This window comes from Oryctolagus cuniculus, chromosome 12 (genome assembly GCF_051225735.1).
Source record: "Oryctolagus cuniculus isolate XC-2025 breed Fujian yellow rabbit chromosome 12, ASM5122573v1, whole genome shotgun sequence".
Lineage (NCBI taxonomy): Eukaryota > Metazoa > Chordata > Mammalia > Lagomorpha > Leporidae > Oryctolagus > Oryctolagus cuniculus.
In genome coordinates, this window is record NC_142878.1 from 59828562 (window position 1) to 59848838 (window position 20277).

The 20277-nt window shown below is 40.4% G+C and overlaps 1 protein-coding gene across 10 annotated transcripts in view; it reads left to right on the forward strand.

The window, feature by feature from the left end:
- Positions 1–20277, forward strand: part of CDIN1 (CDAN1 interacting nuclease 1) — a 241057-nt gene that overhangs the window by 129871 nt on the left and 90909 nt on the right. For 3 of the 10 annotated variants that reach the window (XM_089309411.1, XM_089309412.1, XM_089309416.1), the window contains exon 11: positions 1–20277. This exon is cut by the window's right edge and continues 39628 nt beyond it. The exons of the other annotated variants lie outside the window; for them this stretch is intronic. In XM_089309411.1, coding sequence (XP_089165537.1) covers positions 1–64 — 64 coding nt within the window. In that variant the 3' untranslated portion in view covers positions 65–20277. 10 annotated transcript variants of the gene reach the window in all.

Sequence of the window (20277 nt, forward strand, 5' to 3'; positions counted from 1 at the left end):
AACAAGAGGAGAGTCGAGTGGTAACCTTCCTAATTACTGTGCTGCAGTCACTGACCAGCAGTGAGAAGACGATGATAAGATGGCACTGGTTCAGATTGTAAGGAATCAGGCAGCAGTGTCCATGGACAACAGCCTTGTCTTGGTAGGGGCAAGTGGTTGGGGAGTGACAGGCTACGAATTTGACATTATACCGTTACTCAGCTCTGCAAAAGGCCAGTGGACCTCGCCCATAGCAGCTGTGTGCTAAGCTAAGCCTACTTTTTGCCATGGTAACAATGATCATGACAAAATGCTGAACGTAATGGCTTTCTTGATTTTCTTGTGTAATTGCGCGTGGCATCCGAGCTTTACTTTACAGGGATGGAGGAGGAAAGCGCAAAATGTTTTAGAAATCAATGCTGCTTCAGCGTTTCCTGTGTTTTATTCAGCCATTATTCAAATTAGCAGTAATGTGGCAAATTGAATTTTAGATTTTTAGCAATTTTATGATGAGTTTGAAATAGTAAAGAAAGCATCATTTTTGATAGTATGAAGAAAGCAATGACAAGAAAATCACATTGCGTAAGTTCAGGTTACTAACGGATTTAAAAAACCAATCAACTCTGTCAGTATGCATTGAGACTATTTTTCCCCTTGTGTTGGTGGTCAGATATTTTCTAAGGAACAATTACAAATTGAATCCCAAGTAGTAGTGCTTTCTTGAAAATTCCAAAAGCATATCTTCATTGCAAAACAGCTCGACTATTGATTGAACGCCCACTATGTGCCTGGCACTCACCATTTAGAGGCTGATTAATATTCTAGTCACCTGAGTTGGTAGACATATGGGTTACTGATGTCACTGGAGGGGGTTTGAGTGATAGATAATTTAATACAGTTTTCCTTTGGGCTGGATTTTTATATTATTTTGTTGCATTCTGATTTTCCATTCTAATGATTTTTTTTTCTTAGACTACTATTGATTTGCATTCCCTGAACGTGTTATTTGAATATATACCAGCTAAGTTGGCACAATTCATTTAGGGCATGTTTTAATAGGGAAAGCCAGCCTTGGTTTTAAGTGGTTCAGATCATTCAAGGAGGAAATACCTTACACAGAAGTTCACTGAAGTTAGTAAATGTCTGTTGAGATGCCAAGACAGCCCAGTAGTGCCCAAGTTCAAAATAAAACATAGAGACACTTACTTATAAAATTCTCACTATGATACTGATGCAAGCTTACCAGTAATGGGACATTTTGACAGAAGAACCACTTGTGAAAGTATAGAATTCTACGCTTTTATCCCAACACCATTCACATAGCAATGGCTAAAGTTCATCAGAATTGGAAGAGATTCTCTACTATCTGTTGGAAGCCTGTCAAAGTAGCTGCTGATTGGCTAATCGCTTCGTTTGTCTGATAAGCTTCTAGTTGACCTAAAAGCTATTATTTAATTGTCACACTATTTTCAGTTTTAAATCTGGATTTTAGGAACTGTCATATTGCATAGTGGTTAAGGTGCCACGTGGGACCCTTGTATTCCATATCTGAGTGCCTGGATTGTGTCCTGGCTACTCCAGTTTCCAATCTAGCTTCCTGCTAATGTGCCCCCGGGAGGCAGCAGATGATGGCTCAAGTGCTTGAGTCCCTGCCTGATACGGGAGACCCAGATGGAGATCCTGGGTCCTGTCTTTAGCTTGACCTAACCCTTGCTTTTGCAGGCATTTGGAGAGTTAACTAGTGGATGGAAGATCTTTCTCCATCTCTCTCTCTCTCTCTGCCTGTCAAATAAGAGGGGGGAAATAAAAGATTGTTTTTATAAGGCTGTTTGATTACTATTTGTAGAGTAATGCTTTTATATAAACTCATTTTCCTACAGAGCCTCTAATTTTTAGATTGAAGTTTCTGTGTGAGTTTTCTTTTATAGTATATTAATAGTGATACTAAACCTTTCAGCAGCTTTGAAATGGTGGATCCCTCCCCTCCTCTTTATTACAACATTGTCTGTTCCTGGCTTCCACGATAGCATTTTCTTCTGAGCCATCATGCCAGCTCATGTCTCCTCAGTATCCTCTGCTGACTCCTCTTCCTCTTCCCAGCCTCTGGAAGTCAGGGACCAGCCCCCTGCCCTCTTTTATCCACACTCAGTCCCTGAGGTCACCTCAGGGATCCCATAGGACCTGGAGCTTTCTACACCATCTCCACACTGCTGCTAATTGTTGCCTCTAGCCTTAGTATTTCCCCTGAGCACAAGTGTGTTTGTCCAGTCAGTATCTCCTCTTGTGTCTCTGACAGCCTTCCCAATCTAGTTACTCCCTTTTTTCCTCTCAGTTGGATGGATCATGGCACAGTCTGCCTGGACACTCTTATCAGAATCCTCAGTAACATCACAGATACATGAGTGAGTTCTTACAGTTCTGTCCTCACCACATCTCCAAGCCGGTCATTGTTAGCACCCCCACTGCCATCACCTCAGAACTCTTGGCATCTCTCACAATTGCTCTAGCCCCTCACTGATCTCACGGCCCTTCGGTCAGTGTTTCACAGCCCAGCCAGAGCAACGCTTGGACGATATAAATCAGTTTATGTTGCTGCCCTGCTCAGAATGTCGGAGGGGGTTTTCCAACACATTTAAAATAAAATTCAAACTCTTTACTGTGACAATTCAGGTCCGCTTCATGACCTGCCTCCCTTCCAGCCCCAGGTCATTCGTTCCCTGTTTACCTCCCTCCCCTCAGTTAAGGCTGGCGCGCGCTCTCTCTCGCTCTCGCTCCCTCGTACTTCTTCAGCCGCTCTGGCTTTCTTGATCTCCTTGAACTCTCCCCTCCTCTCGCTTTCTTCTACTTCTCTGTCTCCCTGACACTGGCCAAGCCTCCTGCCTGGAATTCTGTTCAGTTGAATTTCCACATAGCTGTCGCCTCACAATGTTGAGACCTCTGCTCGAAGTTCTTCTCCTTAGGGAAACCTCCCCTAGCCATGCAATCTGCAACGTAAACTCCTCAGTCCCCATTCTTACCTCAGTGGGCTTTCATTCTCTTCATAATCCTTACACCTGTGTGACTGATTAAAGAAAATCTTGCTGGAAGCATTTATACAAACATGAATTTGCTTGTTTGAATACAAGCTTTTTAAAAGAGCTTTTCCAGAAGTTAGCAGTTAGTCTAGTGGATAGGGTAACCACCTCTCATATTGGAGTGCCTGTGTTGCGTACCTGGCTTTGGTTCCTGACCTCAGCTTCCTGCTAGTGCAGACCCTGGAAGGCAGTGGTGATGGCTCCAGTGATTGGGTTCCTGTCACCCACGTGGGAGACCTGGACTGCACTCCCAGCATCTGGTTCAGGCTCCGTCTGATACAGCCCTGGGCATTCCAGGTAGTCAGGGAATACCTGAGAGCAGCTGATGGGAGATACATCCATCTAGCTGTCTATTCTGTCTGTCTGTCCATCTATCATAACTAGGTCGCTCTCTCTCTCGCTCTCTTTCTCTCTCTCAAGTAAAACACTTGTAAACATAAATACACTTTTAAAAATGTTTAAAGAGCTTTCCCTTTTATATTGCTGTTCCTAACTGCTATATTCTGTGCCCCTTCATTGCTTTGTTATTAAATCTTCAAAAAGTTTCCCTGGCCTAATCGCCCACGGAAAATTTTAACTTTTGCCATTCACTCGCCCTCCCCAAAAGCAGAGATATTAGAACATAAGCTGCTTTTCCCATAAGCAGATCCCATCCCAGGTGTAAGCCTTAGCTAAGTTACTCCTCAAAGCTCCGAAGTCTGTGTTCCTGTAGAGTTAAAGGGAATGAGTGCCTCTCACTTAGAACTTAGTTTTGGTGCTTGAAGATAAAGTAAATAAGTGCATGAAAATATTGGTGACCTTACTTGACAAATAAAGAACCACATGCTATAAAGCACGTGAACAGAGCCCAACAACTACTGATCAAGAACATGGAAACCACCACTGCAAGTGCAGCGCCCCCATCTGCCCTTCTGGGCACATTCAGGCACATCGTCATCAGTGGCACCTGTTCCATCCCCGGAGCACTTCGCAGATGCACTTCTCTGCCCCTCATGAAGATCTCAGCTTCCCGGCTGGAAAGATTGAAGCAGTTTGCAAGAATGTGATTTTCCAATTTAGTGATCCTTGAAGTAATAAAAGCGCTACACGTTTGAATCCCGGTTATGCCACTTCCTGTATTCATGACTAGCAGCAACTTGCATAACCTTCCCGAGCCTTTGTTTTCTCTTCAATAAAATGGGTTTATTTAGTACCCTCCTTGCCCTGTTGTTATGAAGGTCAGTGATTAATGCACTTTTACCAACAGTCAATAAACATTACTTCCTCTCTATTTTTCCTGTGTATCACCGACTGATGAAATTTAGACGTGCTCCGGTTAAAGTTTTTTGATCACCTTTGGCAGATAAATAGTCAGCTAACTTCAACACTTAGCTTGACTAACATCTCTTTGGGAAATCCTTCTGCATTCAAATATTGGGGTTTGATGTCCCTCCTATGGTCTGCTAATAATTTCACAACATTCATCAAAATGGCTTCTTCAAGTTAACATATACTCACCTTCCAGTTAATATTTACTTGCATATTATCTGTTCTATCCATTTGTGAATGTCCAGAAGCCAGCACAATGCCTGGTACACAGCAAGTACTCATTAGATACTTACTGAATGAATGAATTTACTGATGCCTCACAGTTTCTTATCAGCCATTAAGGATTATGGAAGCAGGTGTCTAACCTAGGAGTTAGGATGCTCACGTCCCATATTAGAGTATCTGTGTTCGGTTTCTGGCTCTGGCTCCTGACTCTAGCTTCCTGCCAGTGCAGATCCTAGGAGGCAGCAGTGATGACGCAGGTAATTGGGTTCCTGCCACCTGAGTGTACTGGCTCCCAGCTGTAACCCTCCAGCCTTGGCCATTATGGGCGTTTGGAGAGTGAACCAGTGAATGGGAGTTTCTTTTACTCTCTCACTCATCACTCTCCCTCCTTCCCTTCTTCCATCTCAAATAAATACAATGTTAAAAAACAAAAGAGGGACTGGCACTGTGGCTCACTAGATGAATCCTCTGCCTGCAGCGCTGGCATCCCATATGGGCACCGAGTTCTAGTCCCGGTTGCTCCTCTTCTAGTCCAGCTCTCTGCTGTGACCCAGGAAGGCAGTGGAGGATGGCCCAAGTGCTTGGGCCCTGCACCCGCATGGGAGACTGGGGAGACCCGGGGAATCACTTGGCCCCTGGCTTGGGATTGGCGTAACTCCAGCCGTGGCGGCCATTGAGGGGTGAACCAACAGAAGGAAGACCTTTCTCTCTGTTTCTCTCTCACTGTCTAATTCTGTCAAATAAATAAATAAATAAAAAGATTCTGAAAAACATTGTTCCATTTAACCATAATAGGCCCCAAATTTTTCCTTTGAGAATGCCATTCTAAGACCTGTGGTAAAAATGCCTCATTTTTCTAAAATTTTAGACTTTTCAGATATATAAGCTTTTTTAGATTTTATAAAATGTAGCATAAGTATACTTGCATAAGGGATTTTAAAATAGAAAATAACTGATAACCAAATGGCAAATGTATTTCATAAAGTTTTTTAGATAAATATTTATAGTTTTATGTTGATTATTTGCATTCTCAAAACTTCAGCCAGTTCTCTGGCTTGAAATTTGACATGGAATGCCTTGGAAATCCTGTGCAGAGGATAATCTCTAGTTTCTTTAGAGGATGCGTGAAACTGGGCCTGGGGCAAGAGTACAGATGGAGACCTATATACCATGTGTCTAAATATTTAAAGTTATATTTCAAGTTAAGAGACATTAAATAAAATATATTCTATCCTACATGAAGAGCTAGAAGTTTAGATTTGCATTTAGAATTCTTAGACTCCTAGGAGTTCCAGGATGCATGTGGCAGTGCAAGAATAGGTGGCCCCACTGCACAACCCACTTCCCTTCTCTTCCCATCCTCAGCTCCGTCCTACCCTCAGAATGTGTCAAGAACACCCCAGCCTACATATCCAAGCTGCGTTTCCACAAACTACTGCTCTCAGGCCAGAGGTGCACTGTGGTGGTCTGCCCACTTATCGGGTAGATGAACCTGGGGGCAGTGGGGGGGCATATGTAAGCCCTGGGACTGGTCTTAGAACTCTCTGTTAAGAAAGTTGAGTTCCCTGATGCTTGGACTGTGGAGTAGAAAGGGACTGAGGTCAGGTATCTGATGGGGACATTTGCTTGGCCCTGAAGACTCCTCACTCCCGTACGTTGGGATACAGCCACAGGGGTCCAGAGCAGAGTCCTCTAAAGCTTGGGTCCAGAGCCTAGACCCTTCTTGACCAGCTCTGAAGCAAAAGAAGCAAATATGAATATCTTCCAAAGCTTTTTTTTTTTTTTTGTACTGATGTTAGGATATGAAGAGAAGCACAAGAGGAAATATAGTCTTGATCACATTTATGTACCACTGGAAAGATTAAGAGCTTAGTTCCATCTGTCAGGTTTTTGAACCTTTGGCTCCAGAAAGTCTCCCCTCCTAGAAGCAATGCTAAGCTAATCCCTTCTGCCACAAGAATTGATTTGACTTTAGTTCTTACCTCTAAGTATTTTTAAAAGATCAGTTATTTACTCAATGGTCTAGTGATTGCTTTCTCTGGTCTGTGATAACAACTGGAGAGGAGAGGCATTTAAAACAGGACTACCAAGCAGTTAGAGTGGAGAAAGGTATTTTTCAGAGGATGTCCAAAGTTTTTTCTGTATTAAGATACTTTCAGGAAGCCTGCAATTAGCCAAATCACAGATTTCCAGTTATTTCAGTCTTGTTAAAAACAAGGCTGATCACATCTGTCTTAAGTTGGAGTATGTGCCTCAGCAATAGAAGCTCGTGCAAACCTTCAATTAGAGCAGCCTCGGAAAGCACAAGTGCCATATACACTAACAAGTAGTCATCAGCAGCAACAAGAGACAGATTGACTAATAATTAGCAAATGCGCTGGAGAGGACTTCTACCAAGGTAAAATGTAATCATTTGCTTTTCCATTTCTTATAATAGAGTTGGTTGTGAGACATTGATGCCCTATTGTTCCAAATACTTGACTCTTTCGTTAGCCAGGGTAACCTCAAAATATTTGAAAAAGATGAGAAAGTTATTTCCTGTGTATTTATTACTTCTGTAAGAATGATTTCTCATAATGGTTGGATACCATTTTTTTCTGCATCTGGAATATGAATAACAAGAGTTCCTCCAGCATGGAATTCATATTTTCTGCTATCGTTCATTGTTGTCAGGGATGACTTTCGTTACACAATGAAACAAAGAACAGAAATGTCGTTTGGGTCTTTATGGTGATATCTGCAATAAAGGGATGGTTGTTGAGAAACTGGAATGAGTTACATCAAAGAATTAGAGAGAAAGAAAACAGACCTATGAGGAAATGTCAATGATTTATGCATTTTCAGGCAGGAAAGATGTCTGAGTACTGTCTTAAGTACATGCAAAATTTTATGAGGGGGAGCATATTGACCATGTTTACGAATCCAGAAAACCATAGAAGTGTTGAGGGGATGACTTCCTGTGATCCACTGTGATGGTAATCTGGGTCATGTCCAAGTATGATTTGGAAATTACCTAAAACCAAAACCAACCGAGGCCGGCATTGTGGTGTAGTGGTAAAGTCGCCGCCTATGACACCAGCATCCCATAATGGGCAACAGTAAATGTGCTGGCTGCTCCACTTCCCTTCCAGCTCTCTGCTAGTGGCCTATGAAAAGCAGTGGAACATGGGCCAAGTGTTTGGGCCCCTGCCGCCCACATGGGAGACCCATATGAAGCTCCTGGTTTCAGCCTGGCTCAACCCTGGCCATTGTGGCCACCTGGGGCCACCAGCAGCTAGAATTTCTCTCTGTCTCCCCATCTCTCTGTAATTCTAAATTCAAATAAATAAATCTTTTTTAAAAAAGGAAAAAAAGCAGCAGATTGATTGTCCATCTTAATCATGGAAGTGGACCATCATAATCTTCCAGAGAGGATGAGGGGAGAATAACAGGGAGTGTGTCGGTTGGAATTGAAGTCTAGAGCACAATTGCAGTCAAGAACCCAAGAATACAAAATCCATTTCTGAAACTAATTATAGAATGATGGAGATCAGCTTAAAATTGATTCTAAAATGCCTTGGAGTCTATGGCAGTGATTCTCAAGCTTCATTGTATATTAAAATCACACAGGAAATGTTTTCAAAATATTGATGAGGGGGCCAGCACTGTGGTGTAGCGGGTTAAGGTGCCACCTGCAGCACCGGCATCCCATGTGGGCACAGGTTCAACTCCCGGCTGTTCCACTTCAGATCCAGCTCCCTGCTAATGCACCTGGGAGAATAGTAGAAGATGGCTTAAGTCCTTGGGCTCCTGCACCCATGTGGAGACCTGTATAAAGCTCGCAGCTCTTGGCTTCAGCCTAGCCCAACCCTGGCTGTATAGCCATCTGGAGAAAGAACCAGCTGATGGAAGATTTCTCTCTGCCTCTCCCTCTCTGTAACACTTTCAAATAAATAAATAAATCTTTAAAAATAAAATAAAATATTTATGTGAACTGTACCACTCTGAAAAGCTGCTTAAACTGGGATGGAATGGGGCCTGGACTTTGAGTGTTTTTATTTTATTTTTAGAATTTTAAGCAATGATGTTAATCTGCATCAAGCAATGAAGGTAACTTCTTAACTTTGATTTGCCTGTAAACCCTAGTGTTCCATAGTCCAGATGAGAAAAATAGTTGCTTCTAAAAGACTATTGATTCATGAGGCTGGCGCTGTGGCATGGTGGGTGGGGCCACCACCTGCAGTGTCGGCATCCCATGTGGGCACCGGTTCCAGTCCCAGTTGCTCCACTTCCAATCCAGCTCTTTGCTGTGGCCTGGGAAAGCAATGGGAGATGGCCCAAGTCCTTGGGCCCCTGTGCCCATGTTGGGGACCTGGGAAAGGCTCCTGGCTCCTGGCTTCTGATCAGCACAGCTCCACCTATTGGGCCCATCTGGGGAGTGAGCCAGAGGATGGAAGACCTCTCTCTCTGTCTCCCTCTGCCTCTCTGTAACTCTGCTTTCAAATAAATAAATTAATCTTTAAAAAAAAAAAAAAAAGAATACTAATTCAGGTCAGAAGATGTCTACAGGCACTGTGTTAGTAGGGACGCAGTATCTAGATAGACATTTGACATAGTGTTTAAGGCACTACTTTGGACACCTACATCCCATATTAGAGTGCCTAGATCTGAGTTCCAGCACCACTTCCCATTGCAGCTTCCTGCTAATGCAAACCCACGGAGGCAGCATGTAATGTCTCAAGTGCTTGGGTCCCCTGGCTTCCACCTGACTTGTACCTGACCCAAACCTGAATGTTGCAGGTAATTGGCGGGGTGTGTGTGTGTGTGTGTGTGTGTGTATGAACCAGCAAATGTAAGATAAAATATCTCTCTGTTTCTTTCTGTCTCTTCTCCTCCCTCACTCCCTCTCTGCCTTTCAAATAAGTAAAAATAAATTAAATGGGGACTCAGCATCTCTGCCTTTGAGTAATTGACAGTGTGGACTGCAGAAGTAAATTGCAGACTTAGCACCTGAACTCAAGTGTCCCTGTGAACTCCACACTTGTGCCCTTATTATTCCATCATGCAGCTTCACATCAGTCATGGTGATACTTGTGTTGAAAGAAAGCTGCTTCATCAAGTAATGGGTTTATTAAGCTAAAACTAGAGACCTCTTCACCATGTGAGGTTTAGGTACTCACTTTCATATGGCTGAGAAAATGGGCTAAATGTTTTTTGTTGCTTTCTCAGAAGCCCTTATTCTGTATTTGAACTGCATATTTCTAGGATCTACATAAGAGCCTCGCATGCATATCCATACAGCAGAATATGAAAACCTCTAAACTGTTGGATTTGGAATCCACAGAAACATGAAGTTTTTTTAGTATATAATATTAACACGAAATCTGTTCAAATTGTCTCAAGACTGATCTGAATTCAGAAAATGGACTGTGGAACAGTAGTTAAGTAAATACCTTTTTATTTTAAATCAGGTTCACATTTTATTCTATTTGCAGTTTGTTGCTAGAGGAAGTCTTTTAATATGTAAGAATGTTTTTTTATAAATAGCTTTATTGCAGTATAATTGACATTCAACAAGCTGTGTATATTTGTAGAGTATAATTTGATAAATTTGCCTTTTATATAAGCCCATAAAGCTATCACCATGAAAGAGTGAGCATACCTACCACTCCCCAGATTTCTTTGTGCCTCTTAACAGTCCTGCCTCTTGACCGTCAATTCACCCTGCATGCAGGCAACCTGATCTACTCTGAGTTAATGTTGATGAGTGTGTATTTTTTCGTAGTTTATATAAATGGAATAATGAAGTTTGTAATTTTTTTTGGTCTGGCCTTTTTTTTTTACTCAGCATAATTATTTTGAAATTTATCCACACTGTTGAATATGTATTTTACAGTGGAGAAGTACGCAACTGCATAGCCAATCCAGTTATCCATTCACCTGTTGATGGGTACTTGAGTGTTTCTCCTTCTGACTATCACAAGGCTTCTGTGAATAGTCATGCATAAGTCTCTCTATGGTTTCATTACTTTTGTGTAAACATCCAAGAATTAAATGGTTGGAACATAGATTTTTATCTGTTTAGAAAATGTTTGAAGTGTTTTCCAAAGTGGTTGTACCATTTTGTATCACCAGCAGCAGTTTATGGTAGTTAGAGCTGCGTCCCATCTTCTCCACCACGTGGTATAATTAGACTTTCTAACTTTAGACTTCCTAAAGGTATATAATATTTCTCAGCTTGACTAATTTACATTTCTGTTGTAACAAATCGTATAAGGGAGCTTTTCTGATTGTTTTTCATCTTTGGAGAAGTGTCTGTTCAAACCTTTGTTTCATTTTAGTTGAGTTGTATTCTTATTGATTTGCAAGTATTTTCTCACAGTCTGTGGCTTGCCTTTTAATATATTTAACTGTCTTTCAAAAAATCAGAACCTTTTTACTTTTTTTGTTATCTAATTTATAATTGTTTTTTTTGTTACAGACCATGCTGTTGAAGATATAGCTCAGCAATTTTTAAAGGTCTAAACAAAAATATTTTCCTCTGTGTTTTATTCTAAATGATTCAAATTTTGTAAGTTAGGTCTACTATACATTTTCAGTTAATTAGGGTTTTTTTAAAACAGAAATCTCCTCTAGGTTTTTTTTTAAGGATTTATTTATTTATATTAAAGGGAAAGTTACAGAGAGAAGGAAACACACGCACATACACACACACACGGGGTAGGGGGTGTCTTCCATCTGCTGTTTTTTACCTCAAATGGCTGCAGTGACCAGCGCTGGGCAGGGCTGAAGTCAGGAGCCAGGAACTCTGTCAAGGTCTTCCATATAAGTGTAGAAGCCCAAGTAGGCAGGCGTCATGGCTCAATAGGCTAATCCTCCGCCTGCGGCGCTGGCACACCGGGTTCTAGTCCCAGTCGGGGCGCCAGATTCTGTCCTGGTTGCTCCTCTTCCAGTCCAGCTCTCTGCTGTGGCCTGAGAGTGCAGTGGAGGATGGCCCAAGTGCTTGGGCCCTGCACCCCATGGGAGACCAGAAGGAAGCACCTGGCTCCTGGCTTCAGATCAGCGCGTTGCGCCAGCCGCAGCGGCCACTGGGTGGTGAACCAATGGAAGGAAGAACTTTCTCCCTGTCTCTCTCTCTCTCTCTCACTGTCCACTCTGCCTGTCAAAAACTTGCTTAAAACTTAAAAAAAAAAAAAAAAAAAAAAGCCCGAGGACTTGGGCCATCTTCTTCTGCTCTCCCAGGCACACTATCAGGGAACTGGATCAGACGTGGTACAGCCACAACTTGAACCAGCATCCATATGGGATGCCGTTGTAACAGCCTCTGGCTTAACCCACTACTCCACAACACTAGCCCCATAGTTTTCAGTGTACAAATCTCATATTTTTTTGTCAGACTAGTATCAAAGTGTGTTATATTTCTTGTTCCTATTGGAAATGATTGCTTTCATTTCAGTTTCCAGTTCCCTGCTACCAGAGAAGAATACAGTTTAAAAAATAGTTTATTTTATATATTAGTTTTATATCCTGAAAAATTGTAAAACTCACTTTTTAATGCTTTCTTTACTTTTTTGGAAATGCAATAGGATTTTCTACATAGATAGCCATGTGATTTGTGAATAAAACAATTTTACTTCTTTTTCAGTTTATATGGGTTTATTTATTTGTTTATTTACTTATCGCTTTTCTGTACTGCCTAGAATTTCCCATTCAAAAGTGAATAATGGGGGCCATTGATGTGGCAACACTGTGTTCAGCCACCGCTTGAGATGTCAACACCCCTTATCAGAGTATCACATTGAGTCCTGGCTGCTCCTCTTTCAATCTGGCTTCCTGCTAATGCACCTGGGAAAGCAGCAGATGATGGCCCAAGTACTTGGGCCCCTACCACCCATGTGGGAGACAAGAATGGGGTTCCTGGCTCTTGGCTCTAGCCTGGCCTAGCTCTGCTGTTGCGGTTATTTGGGGGAGTGAACTGGTGAATGGAGGGTCTCTCTCTCTCTCTCTCATTCATCCATCGCTCTCTCCCTGTCTCCCTGCCTTTCAAATAAACCGATATTTTTTTAAAAAGAGTGAATAATGATGAAAGTGTACATCATTGTCTTTTTCCAGATCATGGAGGGAAAGCATTGTATCTTTGTTAGGAATTGTTTTGAGGGTGCGGCATTGAGTTGCAGCCTCTGATGCCAGCATCCCATATGGATGTTGATTCAAGTCCTAGCTGCTCCACTTCCAATACAGCTCCCTGCTAACGTGTCTAGGAAAGCAGCAAAAGATGGCCAAGTACTTGTACCCCTGTCACCCACCTTGGAGACCCAGATGGAGTTCCTGGCTCCTGGTTTCAGCCTGGCCCCACCCCAACAGCTAACAGCCATTTGCGGAGTGAACCAGCAGATGGACGATATCTTTCTTTGTGTCTCTCCCTCTCCCTTTGTAACTCCAACTTTGAAATAATGAATAAATTAGTAAATCTTCCAAAGAGAAAAAAAGGAATAGTGTTAGCTATAGCATTTTGTAGGTGTGTCTTATCAGGTTTGCTGAGAGTTTTTAATCCTAATTGAATATTGGATTTTGTCAAGTGTCTATTCTGCATCTATTAACATGATCATATGTGTTTTTTTTAAGTAATCACTTTCATAAATAACAGTGACTGATTTTTTAATGTTTCAATAACCTTGGATTTCTTGGATAAACTCTGGCCATAAAGCAATATGTTTATATATTTTGTTGTATATGATTTGCTAAAATTTAAGAATTTTTGCATCTACATTCATGAGCAGTAGAGGTCTGAGGCTTAGCTTTCCTTCTGAAGTCTTTATTGGTTTGGTAATAGACTAATACTGGCCTCATGGTATAAGGTTTTTGCAAGTTCTTACAGAATAGTTGTTACTTCTCCCTTAGATCCTAAGCAGAATTTCCCTAGTCAAATTGTCTGGGCCTTTGATATTTGTGGGAAGGTTTTGAACTACCCAGCATTGTGGCATAGTCTAAAAAGCTGCCACCTGTGACTCTGGTATCCCATATGAACACCAATTCAATTCCTGGCTGCCCCGCTTCCTCTCCAACTACCTGCTAATGCACCTGGGAAAGCACCCAAAGATGGTCCAAGTGTTTGGGCCTCTGCACTCATGTGGGAGACATGGAAGAAGCTCCTGGCTCCTAACTCTTGGCTTCTTTCTAGTCCAGCCCTGGCCATTGGTGGCCATTTGGGGAAGAAACCAGTTAATGAAAGATGTCTGTGTCTCAGTGTGTCTCTCCCTCTCTGTAATTCTGCCTTCCAAATAAATAAAATAAATCTTTTTTTAAAATAACTTTTTTAATATATGGAGGGATTCAGGCTATTTTTCTCTTTAATGATCTTTGATATTTTGTCTTTCAAAACTATTCTTTTCCTCTAAATTGATGAACATCTTATAATAATGCTTTTTTTTTTTTAAAAAAAAACTGCCTTACTTTTTTAATATGTATAGAATCTATCATGGTCTCACTTTTCTAATTAATGTTATTGATCCTTGTAAATACTCTTTCAGATATATCTGCCTAGAGATTTATCAATTTTATTGGTCTTCTAAATGAACCAGTTTTTCATTTCATTGATTCTTTTTCTATTGATTAAAAAAAGAAAAGTTCTATCATTGGTTTCCTGTTTTCATTTTTTCCTTTCTTTCCCTCAGCTTTTGTTTCAGTTGCTCTTCTTTTTCTATTTTCTGGGGTAGACGGATGAGGTTATTGATTTTAAGCCATTCTTTTTTTCCAAAGTAAGCATTTTAATGCTATTAATTTACCTTGAAGTACTGCTGTGACTGCATGTTGTGTTTTCATTTGCTTCCAAATACTTTCTACTTTTTATTTTATTTTCTTCTTTGACCTATAGAGTATTATGAAGTATACCATTTGGTTTCTGAATATTTGGAAAATTTTCATATATCTTCCTGTCACTAATTTTTTATTTAATTCTATTGTGGGTAGAGAACAAATTTAACTATTTTTAGTTTTGGGGGATTTTTCTGTGGCCCAGACTTATCACTGTAAATATTTCATGTGTGCTTATAAAGAAAGTGTATCTTCCTTTTGTTTGGTGGAATATCCTATAAATGTCTTTTTGTTTAAATAATATTGTTCAAATCTTCTACAGAAACTTCTTCTTATCCATGTTTTTCTTCCCATGGTTTCAGTTACCCATGGCCAAACAAGATGCAAAATTATTACATGGAAAATTCAAGAAATAAACAATTTATAAGTTTTATCTATTTTCAATTATCAAATCAACCATCTTGGCATTGCAGTGCTTCTTTTTAATAACCTTATTTTTAGTTACTAATGGCCGCAAAATGCAAGAGTAGTGGAACTCTTTTATGGATAATGTCATTTAGAGCACATGTTCTCAAGCATCAAGTTAGAATAATCTCTGAGAGAGTACAGTATAAAGAGTCATTTTTTTTTTCTTTTGAGATCTTTCTCTCTCTCTCTCTCTCTCTCTCTCTCTCTCTCTCTCTCACACACACACACACACACACACACACACAGCTATACATTCTACCTCACTCTCTGGCTTCTGAGAGTCAGAATGGGATTTTTCAATCACTTTTTTGCTCAACCAGGCCATAAAACATGGAAGGATAGATTAACTGTGACACTGTATAGCAATGCTGCGGGGAATATAGGGAAAAACATATAATATATGGGTGCAGTACTATCTGCAATTTCAAGCATCCATTGAGGGGTTTGGAACATATTCTTTGTGAATAAGTGGGGACTACTGTATATCTTTACATCCATCCATGGATAAATAAACTAATAAACTGCATTATACTGGGAGGAGATCCACTGAAATCTTCTGGAAATCTCTGCCCATTCAGGTTTCTTCTGGAATTCTTCCCTGCAGACACTAGCTACCTTGGCTTGCCCATTTTCCTAGCTATATCTCCTCAACTTCGGGAGATCACTGGGCTTTTGTCTGAATTCACCCTATGTGCATCACAGCCTGGAAGCTCTATCTACTAGATCCATCAAAGGCATCACATCTTTGGTTTCCCATCACTCAGGGTACATGGTCCCTCACTGCTTGATGTCCAGGGTTTAAAAATTGTTGTGTCATCTATTGAGAGCCAGAGGTTCTTTCCAGAGGAAGTTAAATTCAGTTTCTGCTACCTCATCTTGGTTCCAAGGAGAAATCTCTGAATTGTAATTTTCTTACCTCATAGTTTAACAGATTGTAAACCAGTTTGTCTTATTGAATACTCACCTTTAATCTGATTTATGCCATTTCATTTATGGGTAACGTCATTTAGAGCACATCTTCTCAAACATTAAGTTAGAATAATCTGTGAGAGAGTACAGTAAAAACATTCAGGTTTTTTTTTTTCTTTTGATATTCTCTCTCTCTCTCTCTCTCTCTCTCACACACACACACACACACACAGCTATATATTCTACCTCACTCTCAGGCTTCTGAGAGCGGAATTTTTCAGTCACTTTTTGCCCAACAAAAGGTGAGCCTTTGATATGGTCAAAGCCAAGCATTACATAACTGTCGTGTGGTTGTTAGAAAACAGCACTCTTTGGTTATTTTTTGATAGCATTCATTTAGGACTTCTTCTCCCTCTTATACTAAAAGCAGACCATCTTTTGGTGAGAGGGAGCCTGTTCACAGTAGTTTTGCCTCCTCTCTTCCCCTCGCCCAACAAAGAATATAACTTTCCTTACTTTATCTTCTGTTTAATGTCATTGAAAAATCTCTTTGGGATGGCTAATTTATAGGTGCTGAGGTTATGTTGTCCTGGTTTGCCCTTGCTCATTCCTTTCTCACATGTGGAATATGGAAAATGAGTCATAAATACAATTTGCATGTTTCATATGCTTCTCATAAAACAGAAATCTGTATGGTGTCTACTTTCTATAAGAATATGGCTTCCAGAATCAATTAGAAATTCGAATCAAAGGATGTTTACCATTGCCATATTCTTATAAAAGTTAAATCCCCTTCTTTGAATTCCTTTTATCCATTAACACAAGCCAATCTTATTCATTTGTGCTTTTCTTATTCCTTCCTTCTATTCTTAGGATCTACTCTTAAGTTTTGTGTGAATTCCAACCTCTTGTTTTAATCTCTTTCCTACCTGAATCTGAGGTAGAGATGTTTCCTGTGTTTTATTACCCTTATTTTCTCACACAGACTCTAAAAGCAGGTTATCTCATTAACCCCTTCCTTCCTCTCTTTATATATCCATTTTTGCCATTTCCTTCCCATTTGTTGCTGGCAACTTTACTAACCACCACCACTTCCCAGTTTTTAGTTAGTCTTACTTGCCAGCTAACTCACTCCAAGTGATCGTAAATTTAAAAATAGAGCAACATTCCTTTATTTCCTAGAGAATTTTTTAAGGATTCAGAGAGCTCATCAACTTTCATAAATTGGAGGCTCTGTTAGTCATCCTTGATTGCTTCAGCTGTGATAATTTGAAAGCGCACTGTATTGATGATGAATATGATAGAGATGAATCCATTGAGAATGGGCTAATAGGTCAGTTATGTAAAACCATATGCCAGTTGTCTTTAATTGTCTTAATGTGAAATGAATTTTTTCAGCTCTGCATATGATTAATGCAACAAGTTGTAGAAAACTGATCCATCAGTAGTGGCATAGATATATGATTAAGCCCAGTCAATGTTTCCCTTCTATGTTGAGTTAGCATATTATGCATTTCAGAACATACAAAAGTGAGAAAAAGTTTTAGGGAACAATATATACACATAAATGACAAGTAGCTAATACTGAGCACCAGTTATGTTGAACTTGCTTTTATTAACCACATTGAGCCACATAACGGTCCTGTGAAGTAGGTCCTAATATTTTAGTTCCTTTTCACATGACAAAGTTCAAGCATAGAGCGGTTAAGTGCCCAGGTCAAAGTCATAGAGCTGAAAATAATAGGAGTTATTTGAATAAAAGAGTGGTGTGATCAGGACCTTACTTTAAAATAGATAATCTGAGAGCAGTGGGCAAACAACAAGTTGAGGACGGGATCACTGTTCCTGTTACGGTAATCCACATTGAAATAACCCTTTAATACCTAAATTATAGCAGTGGCAGTGGAAATGGAAGGACACCATATAGACTGTATGAAACATTGATACTGTAGAAACAGAATTTGTAAAATTTGGCAAGTATTACCAATGTTCAATACAACATCAGTGAAAATGTTATTGTATTCAGTGGTATGGAACAAAGATACCTTTATGGTTTTAATATTGGTGGTAGAAAAATTAATGATGCAATTAAAGAATCAGAAGTAAAAAATAATATAGGTTAGCATGACTTCCATTAGGATGTTTACAAATGTCCAAAGGTAGCTTGGCTATGAGATAGGAGTCCAAGTGATGGGTATGAGATAGATTAATGAAGAGGTTATTTGCAATAGAAAATAGTTGAGAGGCTGGCACTGTGGCACAGCAAGTTAAAGCCCCAACCTGTAGTGCCAGCATCCCATATTGGTGCCAGTTTGAGTCCCAGCTGTTCCACTTCCAATCCAACTCCCTACTAATGTGCCTGGGAAAGCAGCAGAGCATGACCCACATGCTTGGGCCCCTGTGTCCATGTGGGAGACCCAGAAGAATCTCCTGGCCCTGGCTTTGGCCTGGCCCAGCTCCAGTTGTTATGGCCACTTGGGAAGTGAACCAGTGGATGGAAGACTTCTGTCTCTGTCTCTACTTCTCTCTGTAACTCTTTCAAATAAGTAAAATAAATCTTTAAAAAAAAAGTAGTTGAAGTGGGTTAGCACTGTGGCAGAGTAGGTTGAGTCTCCACCTGTGGTGCCAGCATTCCGTATGGCTTTCAGTTCAAGTCCTGGCTGCTCCACTTCTGATCTAGCTCCCTGGTAATGGCCTGGGAAAGCAGTGGAAGATGACCCAAGTGCTTGGGCCCCTGCACCCACAATGGGAGACCCGAAAGAAGCTCCTGGTCCTGGCTTCAGATCAGCCCAGCTCTGGCCGTTGTGGCCATTTGGGGAGTGAATCAGTCGGTAGAAGAACTCTCTGTCTCTCCCTCTCTCTGTCTGTAACTCTGCCTCTCAAATAAATAAATAAGTCTTTAGAGGGGAAAAAAAAGGAAGAAATAAAATAGTTGAAATGACTTCACAGAGAAAGTGGAGAAATTTACTTTCTATAGATAAAGAAGACAGGCATGTGGTTGCTCCTCTTCCAGTCCAGCTCTCTGCTGTGGCCTGGGAAGGCAATGGAGGATGGCCCAAGTGCTTGGGCCCTGCACCCGCATGGGAGACCAGGAGAAAGCATCTGGCTCCTGGCTTCAGATCGGTGCAGCGCCGCCGGCCATAGCGGCCATTTAGGGGGGGTGAACCAACGGAAGGAAGACCTTTCTCTCTGTCTCTCTCACTGTCTAACTCTGACTGTCAAAAAAAAAAAAGTCACAAAATTACATTCGTAATCAGGCCTGTAAAACTGATTAACAGTAGTCATGATTCTAACAGCAAGTAAAATTATGTCTAAATCAACTTACTTCCAACCCACGTCTCTTGCTTGAATATTTATAAAATAATTTTAGTCTAGATGCATTGGATCTGATTATTTGAGGTAGCTGCCCTCACATTAGTTTCAGCCATGAGTTATGTAGGTTTTGAAAGTTGTACCAAAATGTAAGAACCTAGGGCTTTTAACAATCACACTTGAAAGAAACCTTGGGAGTTGCATTTGTCAAGCAGCTAGGAAAACCATTCATGCATACTCCATGTCCAAAGCTCCATTGGCAGCCCAAATATAAAGAACTGAAAGGTCATTCTTCTTCCTGCGGTGTGATGGTTTGTTGACGTATTTTGACACTGCAGTACAATGCTGAAAGGGTCTGCCCTTCCTGCACCGCTGGGGTACCCGGGTTTGGTCAGGATACCTGACATGCACTGCATTTCTCTTCGCCTTTCTCCTCCTCTGCAGATAAACACACTCTTCAACATCAAGTGCTGCCTTCAACACAGAATTATTAAAGAACTTAAATGGATCTCAGTGATTGCCTTTGAAAATTTTCTAGCCTTTTTTTTTTCCCCAGTTACCACCACACTGAAAACCTTACTTGGAACTATTAATGCTTTTAATTAAAAAAAATTAAAGTAGTTTTTCAAAATGACAAATGCTAATGGAGATGGTTAATAACTGGAAAGTGAAAAACTTAAAAAAAATAAGGTCTGTATGCCATATTGTAATTTATAGTCCTTTCCTCATTTTTGTGCTGGAAACAAACTTATTGGAGTTCAAATTGTTGAGGATTATCTTTAAATTACAGCATCAACAAAGGTAAATTTTAGGTAGCTTTTAAAATAATTGCAAAGTAGGTTTATCATGTGTTAAAAGGTTGAAGAGTTAGATAGGGGCCAGAGTTCTGACAAGAGGATTTTTGCTACATATAAATATGAGGCTCTACATTAGATTTATGTACTATGACATGGAACTTTGACTAATCCCCATATTGTTTCTTAATTCACTGTCATGGTCACATGAAGATGGGAATACAAACGTCTAATGAATAAGATATAAAAGTAAATGCTTTCTTAAAAACACTGTTTTTCATCAGAAGCAGCTATTCAGAAAAATTCTCTACATATAGTCAGTATAAAACAAATGCAATGATTATTTCTAAACATTTAGATTGCAGTTTGCAAAGTATGGGAATTTCTATGTTTGTCATCATACTAGAAAAAGGAGT